Genomic DNA, 19,703 nt, shown 5'->3' on the forward strand with positions numbered 1-19,703 from the left:
AAGGAGAATTTGTCAAAATATAAAAGAGAGCGAGGGAGTGAGGTGATGATATAGGCAGTTTATGTGCGCATTTATAATGTGGTTCTTTGCAATAACCAGTCCCTCCAGGATTTCGCGAAGGTGCGACCCACAACTATTAATGCAAAATCAAGGAAATCCGGTGAAATCGCAATTTCCCGCAACTTAGTTTAAAAACCGCAAATTTCACGCAACAACTACGTTTTAAAAATGAATATTTCACATAGGTCGTCCTACTGGAAATAGAGGGTGAGCTGAATTCACGAAGAAGAAAATCTGTACACCACATCCTGTATCAAACGATGGGGGACGTTGAAGGCAAAGAGACATGGCTTGGAGAAAACGCAAAGCATTTACCAACTAAAAACACGGAATAGGACCATGCAAACCAATATCCGGACCGCCTGCATGAAAGAAGGGGTAACCTATATTCAGAGCTGGGCACTTGACCATTTTTTGCCCATCCAGCCGCGACCCTCCACCTTTGACTTGGGTACCCTTCCGGCCCCGACCCCCCGGCCATATTCATAAACATTGTCGGCCCCCGCCCCATTTCCGCCCTCCGACCAGAAAAAAAAAAAAAAAAGCATCCATGATTGACGTCGCCGCGGGAGAAATGCATCATTAGCTGGCTAATTTACAATTTTAACCCGCTGTGGACACGCTTCAATTGCGCCAGTAGTACTTAGCCAACGTGCGTGTGTTCACTTGCATTGCGAGCCCCGGGCTGGATTTGTCGTATTGTATAATTATTTGGGTTCAACAGCCAGCCAGAAGTCGTAGTCAAGTTACTTATTTATTTTCCACACTCCCCCTCCTTCCCGGCCTTCAAAATAAAAGCATACCCCAATACACAGCAAGTTTGCTATGTCGTATTTCCGGATGTAGTGAACGCCAGAAGAAGTGCATGAACTCCACCTTGATGTGGCAATGTCAGTTGAGTTGAGTCAGCAATATACTTGTGGACACTTTTGCATTTAATGCATCTAATTTTATTGCGAAAACAATCTGGAAGGTGGCGGCTAAGGGGAAACGTGGGTGAGTAGCTTGCTTATGCTTACTTTGCAGCAATGAGCTGTGTGGTGCATCCGTCTCCGTGTGGGAAACTGTCACCACAACATGTGAGACAGCAACGTGCGCTGAAGCGTGTTTGTATTTCCTCATTGGCACGTCACGTAACCCGCACCTCCCACCTGCAACTGGGGCATACCATTACATGAGGGGCCGGGGGCAATGCCACAATCCCTATAACAGCAGCTGTTGCTCGCACCGACGCGGGAGTAGAAAGAAGCCTGAAAATCAGCCTTTCACCGAGTAGGCTGAGATTAATCTTGGCCACTTTGCGAGCACGTCACACGCACGAGGGCAGTTAGTGGGCCGGACTAAAAAACACCTCCGGCCATGCTTAGTTAAGACATTTTTAAAATTTGTCGCCCTCCCCCCGCGCCCACGAAATGGGCATCCGGCCGTGCCGGAGGGTCTGACCGATCCGGCCCAGGGACGGACTGCCCAGCTCAGACTATACTGTTCTAAATGCAGTGTAATAATAGTCTATAAAAGAAAGTCATCCATCGACAAGCACTTCACGGCTGTATCGTTCCAATTACATGTGAACGTTTTGTTTTTTTTGTTTTTTTTAAATCTCTTTATTTGAGCGTCATGTTTAAAACTTTAAAAATTTACAAGTTTCAAAATAAAATCATTCACCAAATAAAAAGACAATGCTGTGTTGCATTTATACCAACGGTGGTTTACGATAATTCAGCTCCTTCAGGAACGGGGAAGTTTTTGCTGCTTTCCATGTGGCATCCCTACAGGCTCATAAGATGAACTGGATAATAACTGCCCTTGGTTTGTTGTTTTTGCTTTGGTGTTTGGGACCAAGGCAGTGTACAATGTCCACAGTATCAGGCAGGCGGGTCTTGTATTCTGGTAACACTGCTTGGCAGATCTCAATGATGACTTTGCTCAGATCTACTCTGTCTGTTTCTTTCACTCCAAAGAGCCTGACGTTCCACCTCCACGTATACCTCTCCAGTTCAATAATTCGTTTTTGGCACGCGTCAACACGGACTCCGTATTCAGAGACTGTTGCTTCTAGATTGACCACTTTTTCTTTCACACCTTTGATTTCCTCACATACAAAGTCCATAGTCTTCTTAAGACCTTCCATCTTCATAGCAAGAGAATATGATTTGGCATTGATTAGCTCCAACAAACTGGGAACATGATCAACATTTTCTGCATCGCGTCTTTCGTGCATAGCAATTATCGATGAGAGCATTGCGAGCCACTCTGACGCTGCTACTAGCAATTTTTTCAGTTAGCATTATCTTCCCTTTGGAGCTTTCTAATGGCCTTTTGTTCTCATGAACAGGTTTCATTTTGTTCTTTTTTTTGGGCGCAACAGCTTTATATTGTCTTAAACAAAGCTGTTTGTGTCTTAAAGTCCACATTTATTTTCCACCGTGTTATAACTTTTCTTCTTGCAAAGCTCGGTAGTAAGAGTTTACTTACTCTGCCATCTTGGAACGCTCCTCTTTCATCGTTTAGTCATATCTGTAACCATACTGTAGTTTAGTCATCGGTACCCACAATTCAGCACTTCGACAAAAATGTATGTATTGTATGGAGACTGTTATAGCTCTTGCAAGGACATTGTAGTGTTTAATGCAAAAAAAAAAAAAAAAAAAAACCTTAAGCAAAATATGTCCCATAATTTGTTCTAGTTTGTAGACATGTCACTGAGTCAGATTGTCTTTGAGCCATCTTACACTACCATTACCTAAATCACATTTCAGTTCGGTTTATCCATCCATTATCTCCCGCTTATCTGAAGTTGGGTCACGGAGGCAGCAGCTTCAGCAGGGAAGCCCAGACTTCCCTCTCCCCAACAACATCTTCCACCTCTTCCGGAAGGATCCCAAAGCGTTCCCAGGCAAGTCGGGAGACTTAGTCTCTCCAGCGTGTTCTGGGTCATCCTCGGGGTCGCCTGCCGGTGGGACATGCCCGGAACACCTCACCAGGGAGGCGTCCAGGGGGCATCCTTATCAGATGGCCGAGCCACCTCAACTGGCTCCTCTCAACGCGGAGGAGCAGCGGCTCGACTCTGAGTCCCTCCCGGATGGCCGAACTTCTCACCCTATCTCTAAGGGAGAGCCCGGACACCCTGCGAAGGAAACCCATTTCGGCCGCTTGTATGCGAGATCTTTTCGGTTCGGTTCAGTTTCTTGGAAACTTCGGTTCGGTATATTTTTGGTACAAAAAAAAAAGTTTATTTTGAAAAGATGACAAGTAAACGGTATCTTTATTTTATATTATTTAATATAATTTATATTATTTTACATTATTCTATATTTTTTAGAAAAAATAAATGAAAGCATACCATTCAGGTGATATTCTAAGTAATTACACCAGAAAAAAAAATACAACAACACAACAATAAAGACCTCTTCATTTTGTAAACTATTAAGACACTGATATTTTTACAGTCAACAGCAACAGCCAATGACACATCTAAGTATTAAAGACAAGTTGTCATTACAGTACATGTATACACTTTTTGTGATGAAAAAAAATACAATAACAGTTAAAATTAATGTTAACTACGTATTTTCCGGACTTTAAGTCGCTCCAGAGTATAAGTTGCACCAGCCATAAAATGCATAATGAAGAGGGAAAAAACATATACAAGTCGCACTGGAGTGTAAGTCGCATTTTTGGAGGAAATGTTTTTGATAAAATCCAACACCAAGAACAGACATGTCATTTAAAATTGAAATGATGAACAATTTAAAATAAAAATATAAAAGAGACAACAACAGGCTGAACAGTATGCTTCCGTTACATTACACAACGCCACCCTCTCCGAAAGCCAAGTTGTCTCCGTCGCGTAACGCTAAGAAATGTATCAATTAAATCAAAATAATAAAATTGTAAACAGATGTAGAATTACAAGAAAGTTACGGTAATGTTGCGGAGTTAGGACTGTATGTGAATATGGGGGGATTCAACGGAGTGCCTCAGCCACACAGTCACTCGAATCAGAGAGCGTGACCGGACACAGTGATGGGGAACAACGTGGTTTTAATAGCACTCCAATCCATTCCACAGAGCTCAACAACTAGCTCAATCCCGGCGCGTACACGACGACAAAGAGGCACGCATCTGCTGCTAACGGCTAACAGACTCGAAACGTCTCTCGTTAGGACCCCTTTTAGCTGTCCAACAATATGCCCGACATAAATCAAAAAATACATAGAAGGCCGTGGGTCGTCCGTGGGTCGTCCTTCTTTTATGTATTCAAACTTCCATAATTCAGTGCCAGTAGCACTTAAAACAATTCTGACAGTTTAGGAGAAAAATCCAAAGTGTTATCTTCAAAAAGAGACCAAAACTATGCCGATACTCCAAATGGTTCAAGTACAGCATCAAATTTACTTTGGTGCACCTTTCGTTCAGGTAAAACTGCCAGGTGGAATGGCAAAGGGTTTTAAAACTCTTTTTATAATGAAAAACATACAGTAACTTTAAAAAGTCTTTGTTAAATTATATACACTTTTTAGCCATTGAAATCTTTGAATGCTCAGCAGCATATGATAAATCTCGCTATTTAAGTTTGAAGTTTTTGGCTAAAAAGACTGCTTTCTTCCTCATGGAAGAAAAATTCACAGTCGGATGATGCCGTTTTAAGTGCGTTATTGCGTATGTTAGACGTGCTACCTGCAACATAGCTGCCAATCTCCATATAGCAATGTCGGCACACAACATTGAATTACAACTACCAGGGTGTATTTTAATAACAATTTAAAGGTATTGCGTCGATTCCTTGCAAAGACAACCAACCGCATACTGTATGCGGCAGCTTTGGATTTTGGAGAGGTGCGCGGCAAAGCGGCTGCGTAGGTGTGAGCCACTCCGCGAGAGCGACAAATTGGCCAAATTGTCACATTTTTGCTACTCGCCGCAGAGGTATAAACCAGGCTTGAGTGACGGCCAATTAACGTTACATGCCGTGTCTATGGTCGCAACCAGTTTTGTTGTTTTTGTTTTTTTTTGGAGGATCCGTTTTGTTGGGTTTTTTTTTTGGAGGGGGAATTTTATTATTATTTTTTTAAATATTTTTTATTAAATTCTCTCTAAAACTTCTCTGGCGGGCGGCCGCCTGTTTAACATGGTGTGGGAAACACTGTAACCATGTACTGCTAAGATCTTGTTCACTGTCAGTATATCTATTTTGAAGGTTTCATGCACAAGCCAACAAAGTTGTGCACATTTTAATTGAAAATATTAGTTTAAATGTCATTTTTTTCTTGTAGTACAGCAACAAGATGGCTCGTGTCATGCCTCAAGAACAGTAGCAGTATTGATTCGATCAAAAAGACGAGTGTAACACTAATTCATCTATTATTCAGTTAGCTAACTATATATATATATATATATATATATATATATATATATATATATATTTTAAATTTAGAACAACATTTATTGTTTATCATTTAATTGAATAATTTATTTTGATTACATATTATCGAAGTTACCATCATCTAAAACAGTATACTTTGCATGGTAAATATTTTTATGTAATTATATTTTCAGAAATGTAGACAGTCATGTCCAGAATGATCTCTTTGGTGACGGTCGCAACTCTAACCCTGCATACTGAGTCGGAGTGTAACTGGAAGTCACTGGTAACGGCTGAGATCCAGACGGAGTGGTCTGAAAAAACAGCAGAGTTTGAGATGGAGACAAACACCGATGACAACAATCTAGGTTGACGATGAACACATGCCCTCAGATGGACCGTCTGACTTGGGGGACTATTATCAATGAGGACGTGGAGATCGAAAACAGAGCCACGCGAAGATGACAACATAGAAATTTAAATACTTGGCAAAATCATGAGTACTAAATTGCATAAATATACAACATATAATATAATAGCCATCATCGGCTTTTGATCAGACCTGAAATTTTCGGCTCTTTTCCGGTGTCAATTGTAAATAGTGTTTTATGTTAATTTATTGGCTTTATTTATTTTTATTCTATATATTATTTACTTAATCTATATTTATTAATGCATGTACCACAGCCTTTTATTGTTTTTTTTATTTATTGTATTGTTTGTAAAGTGCATTGTTACAGCTCTAGCTGTTATGTAATTTGCTATATAAATAAAATTGTATTGTATTGTATTGTATTATTCAGTGTCACTGGATGCTATGAACTGGCAATACTTTTTGTGTGTGAAATTGTATTTATGTACATCAGTTTCAATCAGTTGAAATCTTATTTCTGACACCGCATATGAAGAATTCCCACATTGATACATTTTCTAGGGATGTAATGATTCATCTAAAATCAATTTAAACTGCTTAAAATACGAATCGATGTAAAAAAAATAAATAATCGATTTTCAACACCATGTTATCTACAGCCGCTATCATGTTTCTGCTCTGAACAAACTGCCAACGCACATTGCATAAATTATTTGGCACTAGAGCTGCCAAGATTAGTTGACTAACACGACGTCAGAGATCAAAATTGTCGACGAATCATGGATATAATTATTTGGCGCTAATGTTTCTCTTGAAAATGCCTTGTCTCCTGCTGGAGAAAAAAGGTTTGATGCCCAAGAAGAGTGAAATATGTTTACAAGTACGGTATTTCTTATAGTATTTAGAGGTAGTTTCATAGTATTAGTGCTCAGCAGAGTGTATAGTTTTTGGTTCCATTTTACAATGCACTAAACATTCAGCTAAAAAGAATTTCAGGCCACAATATCGCCTTCAATTTCAATTACCGGTACTCCACTAAAAACAAGTCAGGAATGCTGGTACAAGCTGCACAGTTTAATACAAGTTGAATGTACTATCATCTTGTCTTTATTCTTTTGCAGAGCTGGGCAATCAGTCCCGGGGGCGGATCGGTCTGTCCCTCCGTCCCAGACATGCCGCGCACACGTCAGGAATTGTTGCTGCTTATACAACGTTGGTGCATTCTCTCTCACACACGTCAGGAATTTTTGCTGTATATACAACGTTGGTGCATTCTCTCTCGTCATTGGGCAGTTATGTCACGATGACATAGTTTCCCCCGGTTCGGCCCGGCAATTTATTTGTTGCCACGGAGGAGAGGATACACCACGCAGCTTGTTGAAGCAAACTAGTCTAGCAGCAACGTGGGTCTTATGTCACTTATGTGTGTGTAGGAAGCTACAAACGCACGTACCTCCGCGGCCACCTTCCAGATCATTTGCATAATACAATTAAATGCATCGTCTAGGTCCCATCTAGGTAAACTTTGTTGTAGCAGGCATGATATCCATATTGTTGACGCTGTCTTTTTGATTGTTGCTCGACAGTAAAAACGCTGACTGGAATTGGCCATAAAAGGCGGAAGAAATTCTGCCCTGAGGTGTCCTCGTCAGTAGCCGTAGTGATGCCCCCCGACTTGGAATGAAACTGTAACACAGTTTTAAAACAACGCATATGGGTTGTACGCGAGTATAATGGCGAACTGAGAAAAAGGTTTCGACATCGCAATCAGGTGGCCGGACGTGTGCAATGCACAGCCATCCTGCTGGGGCTCCCAATGGAAGTACAGTAAGTATGCGCAGTTGGGTAACTACTAGGGTGCGTATGAAGCATGTCCACAGCGGGTTTGAATAGTAAATTAGCCAGTTAATGAGGTTTAAATAAACCTCTGCCATTAGTATCTCTCCCACGTCGCATCATGTGCGGACACTTTTTTTTTTTTTTTTTTTTTTGGTGGGTGGGGACAGACTTAAGGACGGAACCGCTTTAAAAGGACGGGGTCGGGGGGCGATAATTTTTATGAATAAGGATGGAGGGACGAGGCCGGAAGGGTACCTTGGTCCCGGACGGAGGACGGACTGACAAAAAAGGGTCAAGTGCCCAGCTCTGGTGAATAGTCGACTAGCTAAATAATCGTTTGTGACAGCCCTACTTGACACTTGAATCTGGGCTGGAGTAAATCATTACATCCATAACATTTACAGTAGATCTTTTAAAATAATTTCAGGAGAAAACATAATGGGGTACAGGTATGCTGATGAAATTGCAGTTGACTTTGTGGGTGCTTTACAAAGTGCTGCAGCTGGGATGATTTGCTCAGAATGAAGAAACTACAAAAGGAAAAGAGATAATAGTTAATTGGATTCAAATGGTTTTATTTCATGCAACCACTTGTCAAAATAAAATTGAGTAAATTCAATGTTTTTTTCAGTGTACTGAAAAACTATAATCTGATGCATTACATATATTTTTCTAAGAATAAACTATAATCACAAATTTGCTCGTCCACTGATAGTGTAGTGGTACACACGCCTGAGTTGTGTGCGGGCAGCGTGGGATCGATTCCCGCTCAGTGACAGTGTCTATGTGTGCCCTGCGACTGGCTGGCGACCAGTTCGGGGTGTAGTCTGCCTTCGCCCATTGACGGCTGGGATAGGCTCCAGCAACTCCCCGCGACCCTGTATAGGATAAGCGGTTTGGAAGATGACATGACAAATTTGCTCCATGGGGCGGATTCGTAATTTGATCTTATTATGCACACTAGATGTTATATAGTGACTCAACTGTTATACAACTAGGTACCAATAAAGGGTGCTGGTGGTTTGGATGTGCCAGTTACCGAGGAGACGTAGAGTGAACTGCCAGCCAGCCCTGTTGTAACGTTAAGTCACCTGCATGAAAGTCAACTCCGATGAAGCTGACGTGCGTGCATATATTTATCAATATCTCAAGGTATTACACTACCAACTCACAAAAATATACACAACACACACTATCTCATAAGTGTCTACAAGCACAGTATACTGTATTTATGAATGTGTAATATTTATAGCAAAACAAACATGCAAGGACAAAAACACTCAATAAAATGTTAAAAGATGATAAACCTCACTTGTGTCACTACATTTCAGTTTAAACTAGCTCGCAGTATAACAAAATAGCCCCCTGTGATGTGTCAACACTATATAAGACATAGTTTGCGCAAGATTTTCTCTTTTGCATTAAACACTACAATGTTCTTGTTTTTTGCGGAGCTGGGCCAACAATGTTTACGAATATGGCCGGGGGGTCGCGGCCGGCAGGGTACCCAGGTCAAGGGTGGTGGGTCGCGGCTGGACGGGCAAAAAAGGGTCAAGCGCCCAGCTATGGTTTTTGGTGTTCTGTGAGACTACTTAAATTAATTAATCAATAAAAATGGATCAACCAATTTAGCAAGAGCTATTAACAGTATTCATACAATACATACATTTTTGTCAACGTGCTAAATTGTGGGTACTGATGACTAAACTATGGTTACACATTACTAAACTGTGAAAACAGCTACATTAGGCACGTACTAATGCTCCCAAGTGAAACGCGTTGTAACGAAATGGATGCCAGATCCGGTGAGGACAGAGCTTGACCCAGCCAGTCTAGGAATACACATAGTTGGCCCTTTTTGAAGTGCAAGCACCCAGCCTTTGGAGCGACCTGCCGGAGCCAAAGGAAGAACATTGCATGGTCTTTCCCTTTCAACCCCAGATAGTGTGCTGTCTCAGCAGGGGGGTCACAACAAGGCCAAAACCTGCATAAAACGCCAGACCCCCTGTGGCTTCATTCAATCAAGCCGTCTCTGGATGCGATGCGATTCCCCAGGCGTCACCACCCACCTGGAATACGCATCTGAACAACCAAACTGCACATTGGTACAGCACGTGCCATCCCTAGTGGCGAGTGTGAAGATGGACTGAACTGGACTTCAACTGAAAACTAATTAAAATGATGTTTTAATGTGCGTCCAATGTGTTCGTGTTGACATGAACTGAAAACAACACCCAATGCATGATGTTTGAATGATTTTGCAGTTGTAGTTGTGTTTGATTTCTGACCCCTTTTTCAAAGAGAAAGACCCACAACAACTATCGTGCGTTCATTATGTGAATGTGATCGACCGGTTGTTCACTGATAAAAGAAAAAAAACACAACAGGCATTTTAACTTTTCTGCTCACGTGTGCCAAGCTCTAAAAATGTTATTTCACAAATTTGGGAATTTGCCCAGACGTGAAAGGGGAGGGGGTGCAGCCCCCTCTAATTAACATGTGCATATCCCTTAGAAAAGGCAGTGCAAAGTTCTCTTCTCTCTCTCTCTTGCCTGGAAAAACCCAAGACCTCTCTCACCTTGCCCCGGAAAGAACTCTTCTCAAGACTCTGGCAAACGCTTTCAAACTCACATTCTTGAGAACATCTCGTGAACTTCCAACACTTTTTCTTTAGAGTGGCTTTAACTCTTTATCAACAGCCACCCTCTGATCCGTCCCGGGTCAGAGTCTTTGCTCTTCTTTTGTTACTTTGAGTCGGCCGCCGGCCAACCACGGCACATGTGGGGACCTCCAAGGTCTGTGGTCACCACGGTTCTAGCCTCACCAGCTAGCCAGCACAGCGCGGCTGCACCCCAACAAGGTGTGCCACCTTCCCTCAACGAGGATCACAGCGTGCGCCTGGTAAAAAAGCCGACGTGCCCGCGCGACCAGTGTCTGGGCGCCTGAAACGGGTAGCCCCACCTTGTCTGAACCACACCGCGTGAACCCCGTGGCTGTTGCGACCAAATTTCTTTCCAACTTTGCTTTTCGTTTTTCATTTTTGGACTCGACTTTTCTTCTTTTTATGGCTCCCCTGTGACGTCACTCTCCTCGGCAACGCCACCTCCCCTTCTCCCGTCCAGCGACACCAACCAAAACCCGTAAGTGCAGTTTGCAATCCCCTCCGGGCCATACGATTGGTGCATAATTAATTTTGGGAATCAAGTAGAGCTAACTTCAGCCTGGTACGCTAGCTCACTACTCATTACACGCACACGCACGCACAACACGCACAACACACACACACACACGAACGCACACAGCACTCGTCTGGTCCCAATGGCCCGTTCCTTTTAAACCTGTTATTCATTTTCTTCATTTATCTAGACTTGTCTTAGTATAGGATTTCTTCATTGTGTTTCTATTTCTGCTTCTGACCATTGTAGTGTGTTTCGTTTAGATTTCCATAGTTGTAGAAAATAAATCATTGTCATTTACAGAAATCTAGTGTGAATTGTGTGTGTTTGAGGCAAAGTTTCAATCACTGATCTGGTAAATCGGACTTACAAATTTTTAATGTAGCGCCTTCATTAAGACTGAACTACGAGGTCTTTTTCATTCGTTTTGTCCAAAAAAATCAACTCAAAACGGGCATGGTGCCCGCTGGCGGCGATCGAGTTGCAGGCATTAACCCAATCGCCGCCCATTTATTAAATTAATATTTAATACTAATCATACGCTAAAGCGTCATTAGATTGGCTGTGAATCCAAAGCTATTATTTGAGATAGAATGACTTTACGAAATAAATATTATTAATAAATTGGATATGCACGTTGCTAACTTTACCTGCTGTGAAGATGTGTTTCCTGAGCTGCTGGAAGCGCCGTCCAATCCGCTCGCGTTCACCATCGTTGTTTACTTCTCTACGCATGCGCGTGTGGATGTATCGCAGCCTGTTACTCCCCTTGGGACCTGCGTGACGTCATCCTAATTTGCATGTTTTATTAATTCATCCTCTCACAAGTGATTCATATCCTGGGGGCTTTCCAAGATGGCCAAGTAGACGCTTACTACAGAGCTCTGCAAAAAGAAAAGTTATAACGCGATGGAAAATAAATTTGGGCTTCGTTTAAAACACATACAACTTTGTTTAAGACACCATAAGGCTGTTGCGACCAAAAAAAAAAAAGACTGAAATGAAACCTGTTCATGAGAACAAAAGGCTAGTGGAACGCGCCAAAGGCAAGCTAATGCTAACTGAGAAAAGTGCTAGCAGGACAGTGGCTCGCAATGCTCTCATCGATAATTTCCATGACTACGCTGCCTCGCTGGCTGTTTCATTGGCATAAGATATGGATGAAACATTTCCAGCTCTTCCTCTCACACCCAGTAAGTCTCCAGGGCCAAAGAAAGCTAGAAAATGTGGACGTTGTCGCCAGTTTGTCGGAGCTACTCAATGCCAGATCAGATTCTCTTGATATGAAGATGGAAGGTCTTTAGAAGACTATAGACTTTGTATGTGAGGAAATCAAAGATGTGAAAGAAAAAGTGGTCAATCTAGAAGCAAGAGTCTCTAAAGAGAAAGTCCGTGTCGACGCGTGCCAACAACGAATTATTGAACTGGAGAGGTATACGCGGAGGTGGAACCTCAGGCTCTTTGGAGTGAAAGAAACAGAGAGAGAAGAATTGAGCAAAGTCATCATTGAGATCTGCAAAGCAGTGTTACCAGAATACAAAACCCGCCTGCCTGATACTGCGTCCGCTGGCCGAGGAGAAAGTAATACATGTCGGGGATTGTTTGCTGCAGGAGCCGACTATCTGAGCCGACTGCCGAGAGAGTGAGGAAGTGAAGTGGAGCGTATGCTCAACGGATAGAATTGGCCAGGTTGATGGTGAGCTAGGAGCCCGGGATTGAAACTTGGAAATTGCCTGGAATAGAACTGAACCATTCTGAATCATCCCTGCTCTGGTCGGGCTGGTAGGAGGCTGCATTTTAGCCAGCCGATCCCCTTCATTGAACTTAAATTGACTGGCATTTCAAACTGGAGTTCAAAGAGAGAAATTTAAATTTAAATAAAAGACATTCAAAATACTTAATTTTTCATTATTTCTCATTTTACAAAGAAATCGTAATCGTAAAATCGGGTTTGAGAGAAAATAATCTGGATTCCTTATTAGGCAAAATCGAACAGCCCTATATTGTATTGTATATGGTTATAATAACCAGTGTTGTCACTAACGTGGTACTAATTATTACGCGTTATTGTAATCTGATTACCTTCTTTCAGAAACAAGCAATCTAACGCGTTCATTTTTCCAAACCATTAATGTGATTAAAGTTATTTTCCTTAGTGGCTGTGCGTTACTATTTTGTTATTGCCTCATAATATATGTAGAATGCAAAATTGTGTTGTCATTTTTGAAGAGAACATTTTTCTCTTGCATTTGGTAGTGACGTCGCATGTCACGTTTTCTCAACCAGGGACAAAAAGCCAGGTCACGTGTATTACCATACTGTGTGTCCGCTGAGAGTCTGAGACCAAAACAACATAGCCTAGCTACCTTATCACAATGAAAGAAGCAGGAGAAGCACCACAAACAGGTGGGGTGCATTTGCTCACTGGAAATACAGCCATTACTTCGCGTTTCTGTCCAGTAAAGATGACAAAAATACCTCTGTGCGTTGCAAACTTGGCGCTGGCTCAAAAACACTGTCAACCGCTAAAAAAACCTCCACATCCAATTTGAGGAAAAACTTGGAATCACAGCACAGCGTGATACAATCGAAGCAAAGCCAACAGGTAACGAGACACCACTTCTACAGTTACTTCATCCCCCAACGCAAACAGATGAAGCTGGATTTTAGTAAAAAAAAAATACCAGTAAGTCGGAATGAACTGAAAAAGTTGGTTGTGATGTCGAATTCTAAAGTAAATTCAAAATGGCGGACTTCCTGTTAGGTTTAGCATGTTTCCAAGAGAATTTTTTTGGAGGTCTTGACCTGTTAGATATACCACCAAATTTTCATAGATATAGGTGAAACGTAGCACCGGGGCTGATTTGTAAAAACATTCTAGGGGGCGCTAGCGAGCCATTTTATAACAATTGCGATGTAAAACCAAAAAAAAGATGATTTCACCAAGCCTGACGTGTGCACAAAGTTTCGTGAGATTTCTTGCATGTTTAGACCGTCAAAATGAGCGTAGTTTTATTTGTGAACTGCGTGTTGCCATGGCGACAGCTTTTAACGAAAAATAACAAATCATATATTAACATCAGGAAGTTATATAGAGTCTTATGAGCAATTGTGAGGTCGACCTGGTTAAGCTGTGAGGAAAAAAAGATCAAAGAATAAAACATGTACACTCTTTAGCCAGTAAGTGGCGCTACCACTATGATAAAAAATAAGTTCAGAGATGTCTTCAGTAGGGCTGTCCCAAACAATTATTTTTATCCCGATTAATCTATCGACTATTTTTACGATTAGTCCAACAATAAATTTTTCGACTAATCTAGCGATTATTTTTTATTTGACAATTATTAATTCCCCAAAACACTTCTGAAAGCTTATCTAAATTCTTTGTTTATTAAAGTTAAAAAAAAATTTTGAAATTGAATGAACAGTCACATCTCTTTTAGGAAGGCATCATGACGCGTGAACATGAATGAGGTATTTATCCATACATAATGATGAAACAATTTGTGCGCGCATGTGTGAACAGCCCAAGTAAAAGAATAAACAAAAATAAATAACTAAAAAAAAATATCAGTTTGCCTGAACCTGAAACAGATAAAGCAGTGCATACTTAAATATCATAACAATGAAAAAGCACACATTATATATTAGTACAGTCACGGACTATGTTTAGGAGGCCAGTGTTTCCTCCTTTTTTTTCTTTTTTTTTTTCTAAGCAGTGGGAGCAGCACATCATCCTAAATATGCTGTGCTGCGCCCAGTTCCCACAGAGAGCATTCCGGAGCAGATAACTGATGTCGCATGTTACTGTTACTTTCTGATTTCTCTCGTCTTCCAGTAGTACTCCTGAGTGACGTCGCTTAAGGTGTTTGTTCATGGCTGATGTGCTGCTGTGGTACGCCAACTCAGCTTTACAGAGGGTGCAGACGACCAACTCGCTCGACCTTTCTTTGAAGTATGTCCATACTGTGGACATTTTTGTCCGCATTTTTTAGCGGTATCCGGCACCTCCGCCATTTCTAATGTGGGCGCTTGTTTACAACTGACGCAATGCACGTGTTGACGTATTTATGTTATCGACACTCGAGCGTACGTACGTGCCGACGTATTTTTTGCCATCGACACTTGACGTCGACGGTATGTTGTGCGTCCAGACGTATTTACGTCATCGGCCACATCGACTATGTCGACTAGTCGGGACAGCTTTAGTCTTCAGGCTTTGACATGACAACATCTTTTCAGCGGTCACTGCTCGGGCCCTAATAATAATAATTTCTACAAAAACAATAGGGACCTCACAGCGGTCACCGCTCGGGCCCCAATAATTTCTACAGAAACAATAGGGATCTCAAAGCGGTCGCTGCTCGGGCCCTAATAATAATAATAACAATAATAATTGCTACAAAAACAACAGCGGTCGCTGCTCGGTCCCTAATAATAATAATAAAAACAATAGGGACTTCGCAGCGGGCGCTGATCGGGCCCTAATTAAATTAATGGCTACAAAGAGATTTAACTTTGAAAAGTAGAGTTTAACTTTCTAAGACGCAAGGTTTATCTCGCTTAACTTATGCTGCTCTCTCACTAACAACGTTTGTAAGGATACCGATCGCATGCTTTTAAACTTCCTTTGGAAAAGACGCACACATTACATCAGAAAGAGTGTCATCATCATGTGTCATCTTCCAAACCGCTTATCCTATACAGGGTCGCGGGGAGGTGCTGGAGCTTATCCCAGCCGTTAACGGGCGAAGGCAGACTACACCCCGAACTGGTCGCCAGCCAGTCGCAGGGTACACACAGACACCATCACTGAGCGGGAATCGATCCCACGCTGCCCGCACACAACTCAGGCGTGTGTACCACTACACCATCAGTGACCTCAGAAAGAGTGTTACAAGTCCGGAGGCCTCCATGTTATAGATTTCACCACTACATAAAACATTTAAATTCAATTGGGCTAAACACTTTATTAAAATCCCTGTTTCTAATTGGAATTTTATTCCTCAATATATTGTTGCTAAATTTGGTGGTTTGAACTTTATTTTCGGTTGCAATTACAACGTAGTTAAGATTCCGGTTAAACTATCTTTTTCCTTAGGCAAATTTTATTGACACGGTCTCTTATTTACAAACACAATTTTTCACCCCATAAATACACAATATGGAACAACAAAGACATTTTGTTTAAAAACAAATCACTTTATTTCCCTACCTGGGTGGAGAAACAGGTGCCTCTGGTTGGGCGGTTATTTGACAGAAATGGACAAGTCTTATTCAGAATTTTTAAATGCTTATAATTTTCCAATTACACCAAAACAATATGCCATTCTATTTGATGCAATACCTACTGGAGTTAAAATGCTCTTCAAAAATAACTCCCTACCACACTATCAGGGTTTCCCACACCATGTTAATACTTGGGCGCTGCGCCCAAGTTTTAACATGACGGCCGCCCAAGAAGATTTTAAGAGAATTTAATAAAAATATCTATTTAAAAAAAAAAAACAGGTCATGACGTAGATAACGCATGTAACGTTAATTCGCCGTCACTCAAGCCTGGTTTATACGCGTAGCAAAAATATGACGAGTTGGCCAATTCGTCGCTCTCGCCGAGCGCTCCACACCTACGCAGTCGCATTGCCGAGCACCTCTCCAAAATAGCGAGCGTGCGGTTGAGTTAGACCTTTTTTTTCCCTTCCATTGGCGTATGTTCAAGAAGCGGAGCAGTTGAGTGAGTCGACGGAGAAGTGTGACGGTCGGTGAGGTTCCAAGCTAGCGAGTACCTCCACCTTGGCGACCGACGCGAGGAGTTGCCGTCTGTCAAAGCAGAGTGAACACGCGTTGAATGGCGAATGCGCGTTCTCAGCCCGGCGGCCTGCTGAGAGACGATCGCGAGTTAGCAAGCTAAGCTAACTCACACCATGGAGACGAGGAGACACCTGTAGCCATTAGCGGTGTGTCGCATCCTGTGAGCATCAGTTAGACTCGGCAGCGTCTTCCGAATCCACCGTGATCGGCAGCAGTCAGCCACCCTCTTCAACGGAGCTCCTCCCCGACGTTCAACAGGCAGGTGCACTAGATGTACAGTAACTGCGGTAACGTTGGCCAGCACATTAATTACTAATCTGGGCGCCCAACTAAATTTTGGTTTAGATTAATTATTTAAGGGGTCACTGATAGTGTAGTGGTACACACGCCTTAGTTGTGTGCGGGCAGCGTGGGATCGATTCCCGCTCAGTGACAGTGTCTATGTGTGCCCTGCGACTGGCTGGCAACCAGTTCGGGGTGTAGTCTGCCTTCGCCCATTGACGGCTAGGATAGGCTCCAGCAACTCCCTGCGACCCTGTATAGGATAAGCGGTTTGGAAGATGACATGATAATTATTTAAGTCTAAAGAAATTGTTTATTATTAACACATTGTTGCAAGTGTAATACATTCTAATTAAGTGTTGATTTGGTCGGTCTCGCGGAGCGCTCCACACCGACGCAGCCGCTTTGCCGGTAGTTTTAATTTGTAGCTTTGGGGTACACCCGTTTGCTGCCAAATAATATTCAGCTATTCAACTGAACAAGACACCCTCTCATGACCCCACCCGCTGCACGGATTTAAACCCTTAGCAAAATTATCATCCGCCCCCCCTTGTTAGCTCAGGCGGCTACACGCCGCAAACCAGGCAAGAGGAAACGAAGCAACAGGAACCAAACAAGCACGTTGTGTGTGAAGTGAAGTTGAGCCAGCCAATCACCTGCAGCACAGCAGAACACCTGAACCAACCCAATCACGTTGTTTCACCGGCACAGTTTTGTACGACACGAAGCTAAAAGACGAACGTTTGTTTTTCGCGGTCCCCATCCGTTTTTTTCTCTTACGATCCAATGACAGCCTTATTTTATTAATATTATTATTTTTTAATTTGAATACAAAATAAGTGCAACAAATGCGGTGCCACCGAGTAATGTGGTAACAATTTTTACTCTGAAAATTCGCTAGAATGCACGATATGAAGTGTAAAATAAAAATATAAATCAAATAAAAAATTGGCCCTCAAAACCGTACTACCAGCGTCTACCCGCCCAAATAGATTTCAAATCTGTGGGAAACACTGACTATCCTGTTTCTCTCTCGAGTGTTTTGCAGACAGATATTGGTAATGTTTGTTGGCTGCAAAAAAAAAAATTCTAGAAAAAAATTTGTGCTTTGTTTCAGAAAAAGGTTGCATCCATTCCACATGTTGTGTCATATTGGAACCAATTTATAACTACTATCAGTTGAAAAAGGGTCTGGTCCATTCCAAATAAATATTTGATCACATATAAGGTGAAGGAAGTGACTTTTAAAATATTGCATAAATACTATAAAGCCAACCATTACATGACTAAGTTTAGAAGGGAAATTAATGTGAGTTGCTCTTTTTGTGGAAACCACAAAGAGACAGTTCAACACCTGTTTTGGATCTGCTCATACTATTGGACATTTTGGAAGGACTTCAGTAAATTTGTCAATTTGTTTCTTTATAAAGACTTTTCTTTTTTCTTTAAAGTGGGAAAATATATATATTATTTTTCAGAAGTGTATTAACGAAGATGCTTTTTTGATAATCAATTTGCTGATACTTAGGGCTAAATATTTTATTCATCAATGCAAGTACTGTATGGCAATCAGAAACCGACGTTTTCACACTTTCACTTTGATAGTTTACTATGTTAAACTATTAAAATACTCTAGTAACGTAAAGGCTCTGAAGACTATAAATACATATATAAATAAATGTAAAACTTTTAATTTATTTGAATGTATATGAAGCCCCTGGCATTATTATTTTTTAATCTGTTGTTGTACACTAGTATAATGTTTAACTTAACATATACTGTTTGGACTTATTTGGTAATAGAAAAAAAAAGGGATTTGTATCCTCAGCTGGCAATTTGTGCGTAGTGAAGATTTCTTAGTTGTAGAAGCGAGAGATGTATTAAAAAAAAAGCCACTCACAGATTGTTCATTTGCACTCACAAGAAAAACATTTCACACCCACAATTTTGATTCTTACTCACCAGAAACAAATTCAAACCCTCACAATTTTGATTCGTACTCACCATAAAAAAATTCAAACCCTCACAATTTTGATTTGTACTAACAAGAAAAAAAAATAAAACCCTCACAATTTGGATTTGTACTCAAAGAGAAATAATTAAAACACAAATTATTACTACAACGGATATAACTCGTTAATCAGACATATTCATTTTTGACAGCTATCTTACTCCATAGCTCCGGAGCCACGGGTTGCCGACCACCCGGTCTAGTCTATCAATAACACGCTCGTGTTTCTGTCTTTGCTAGCTCTGAATTGCAAAGACAGTGCACGGCCACAACTGCTTAGGCATAAAACATTATCACCACATCAGACATTCACTACATGACATGTTTAATAATAATAATAATAATAAATAATAATAATAATAATAATAATAATAATAATAATAATAATAATAAACATGTAATAATAGTTTTCCCGTCACGTTGTTCTTACCGAGCGCAGCAAACTGATTTCATCGTAAGACAAAAAATTGAGGATTGCCTCTATGGCCACAATAGGTAGCCCTAAAAGTGGGTTGTTCTGATGGGTCTGGTCCACTGGTGATTGTTTGTGTATCACAACATCTTTAGGCAAAGAACCAACGCAACCCTCTATTCGCTCCACATTAGTAGCCATTTTTGTATCCACTTGAGTCGACGGAAATGACATAAGAGACCGTCTTCACCTTCTTCGTCGTCGATCATAATCTCCAAGTACATCCGGGTCATCTCGCTCATATAGGATAGGAAAGGATTTAAAAAAAAATGTTTTTAGGAAAGGAAATTTCCCAGGCAAAAAAGAGTGCAGTA

At 41.3% G+C, this 19,703-nt stretch overlaps 1 protein-coding gene across 3 annotated transcripts in view; it reads right to left on the bottom strand.

Annotated features, from left to right (window-relative positions):
- Window positions 1-19,625, bottom strand: part of fbxo28 (F-box protein 28) — a 51,398-nt gene extending 31,773 nt beyond the window's left edge. Inside the window, exons 1-2 of one of the 3 annotated variants that reach the window (XM_086044545.1) lie at window positions 19,348-19,625; window positions 11,464-11,697 (exon numbers count right to left, since the gene is read on the bottom strand). In XM_086044545.1, coding sequence (XP_085900671.1) covers window positions 11,464-11,526 — 63 coding nt within the window. In that variant the 5' untranslated portion in view covers window positions 11,527-11,697; window positions 19,348-19,625. The remainder of the gene's footprint in view (window positions 1-11,463; window positions 11,698-19,347) is intronic. The other 2 variants (XM_086044544.1, XM_086044543.1) reach the window with 2 other exon arrangements.
- Window positions 19,626-19,703: the final 78 nt, after the last annotated feature.

The sequence above is a fragment of the Filicampus tigris genome, chromosome 11, assembly GCF_054856515.1.
Source record: "Filicampus tigris isolate MCC_2025a chromosome 11, RoL_Ftig_1.0, whole genome shotgun sequence".
Lineage (NCBI taxonomy): Eukaryota > Metazoa > Chordata > Actinopteri > Syngnathiformes > Syngnathidae > Filicampus > Filicampus tigris.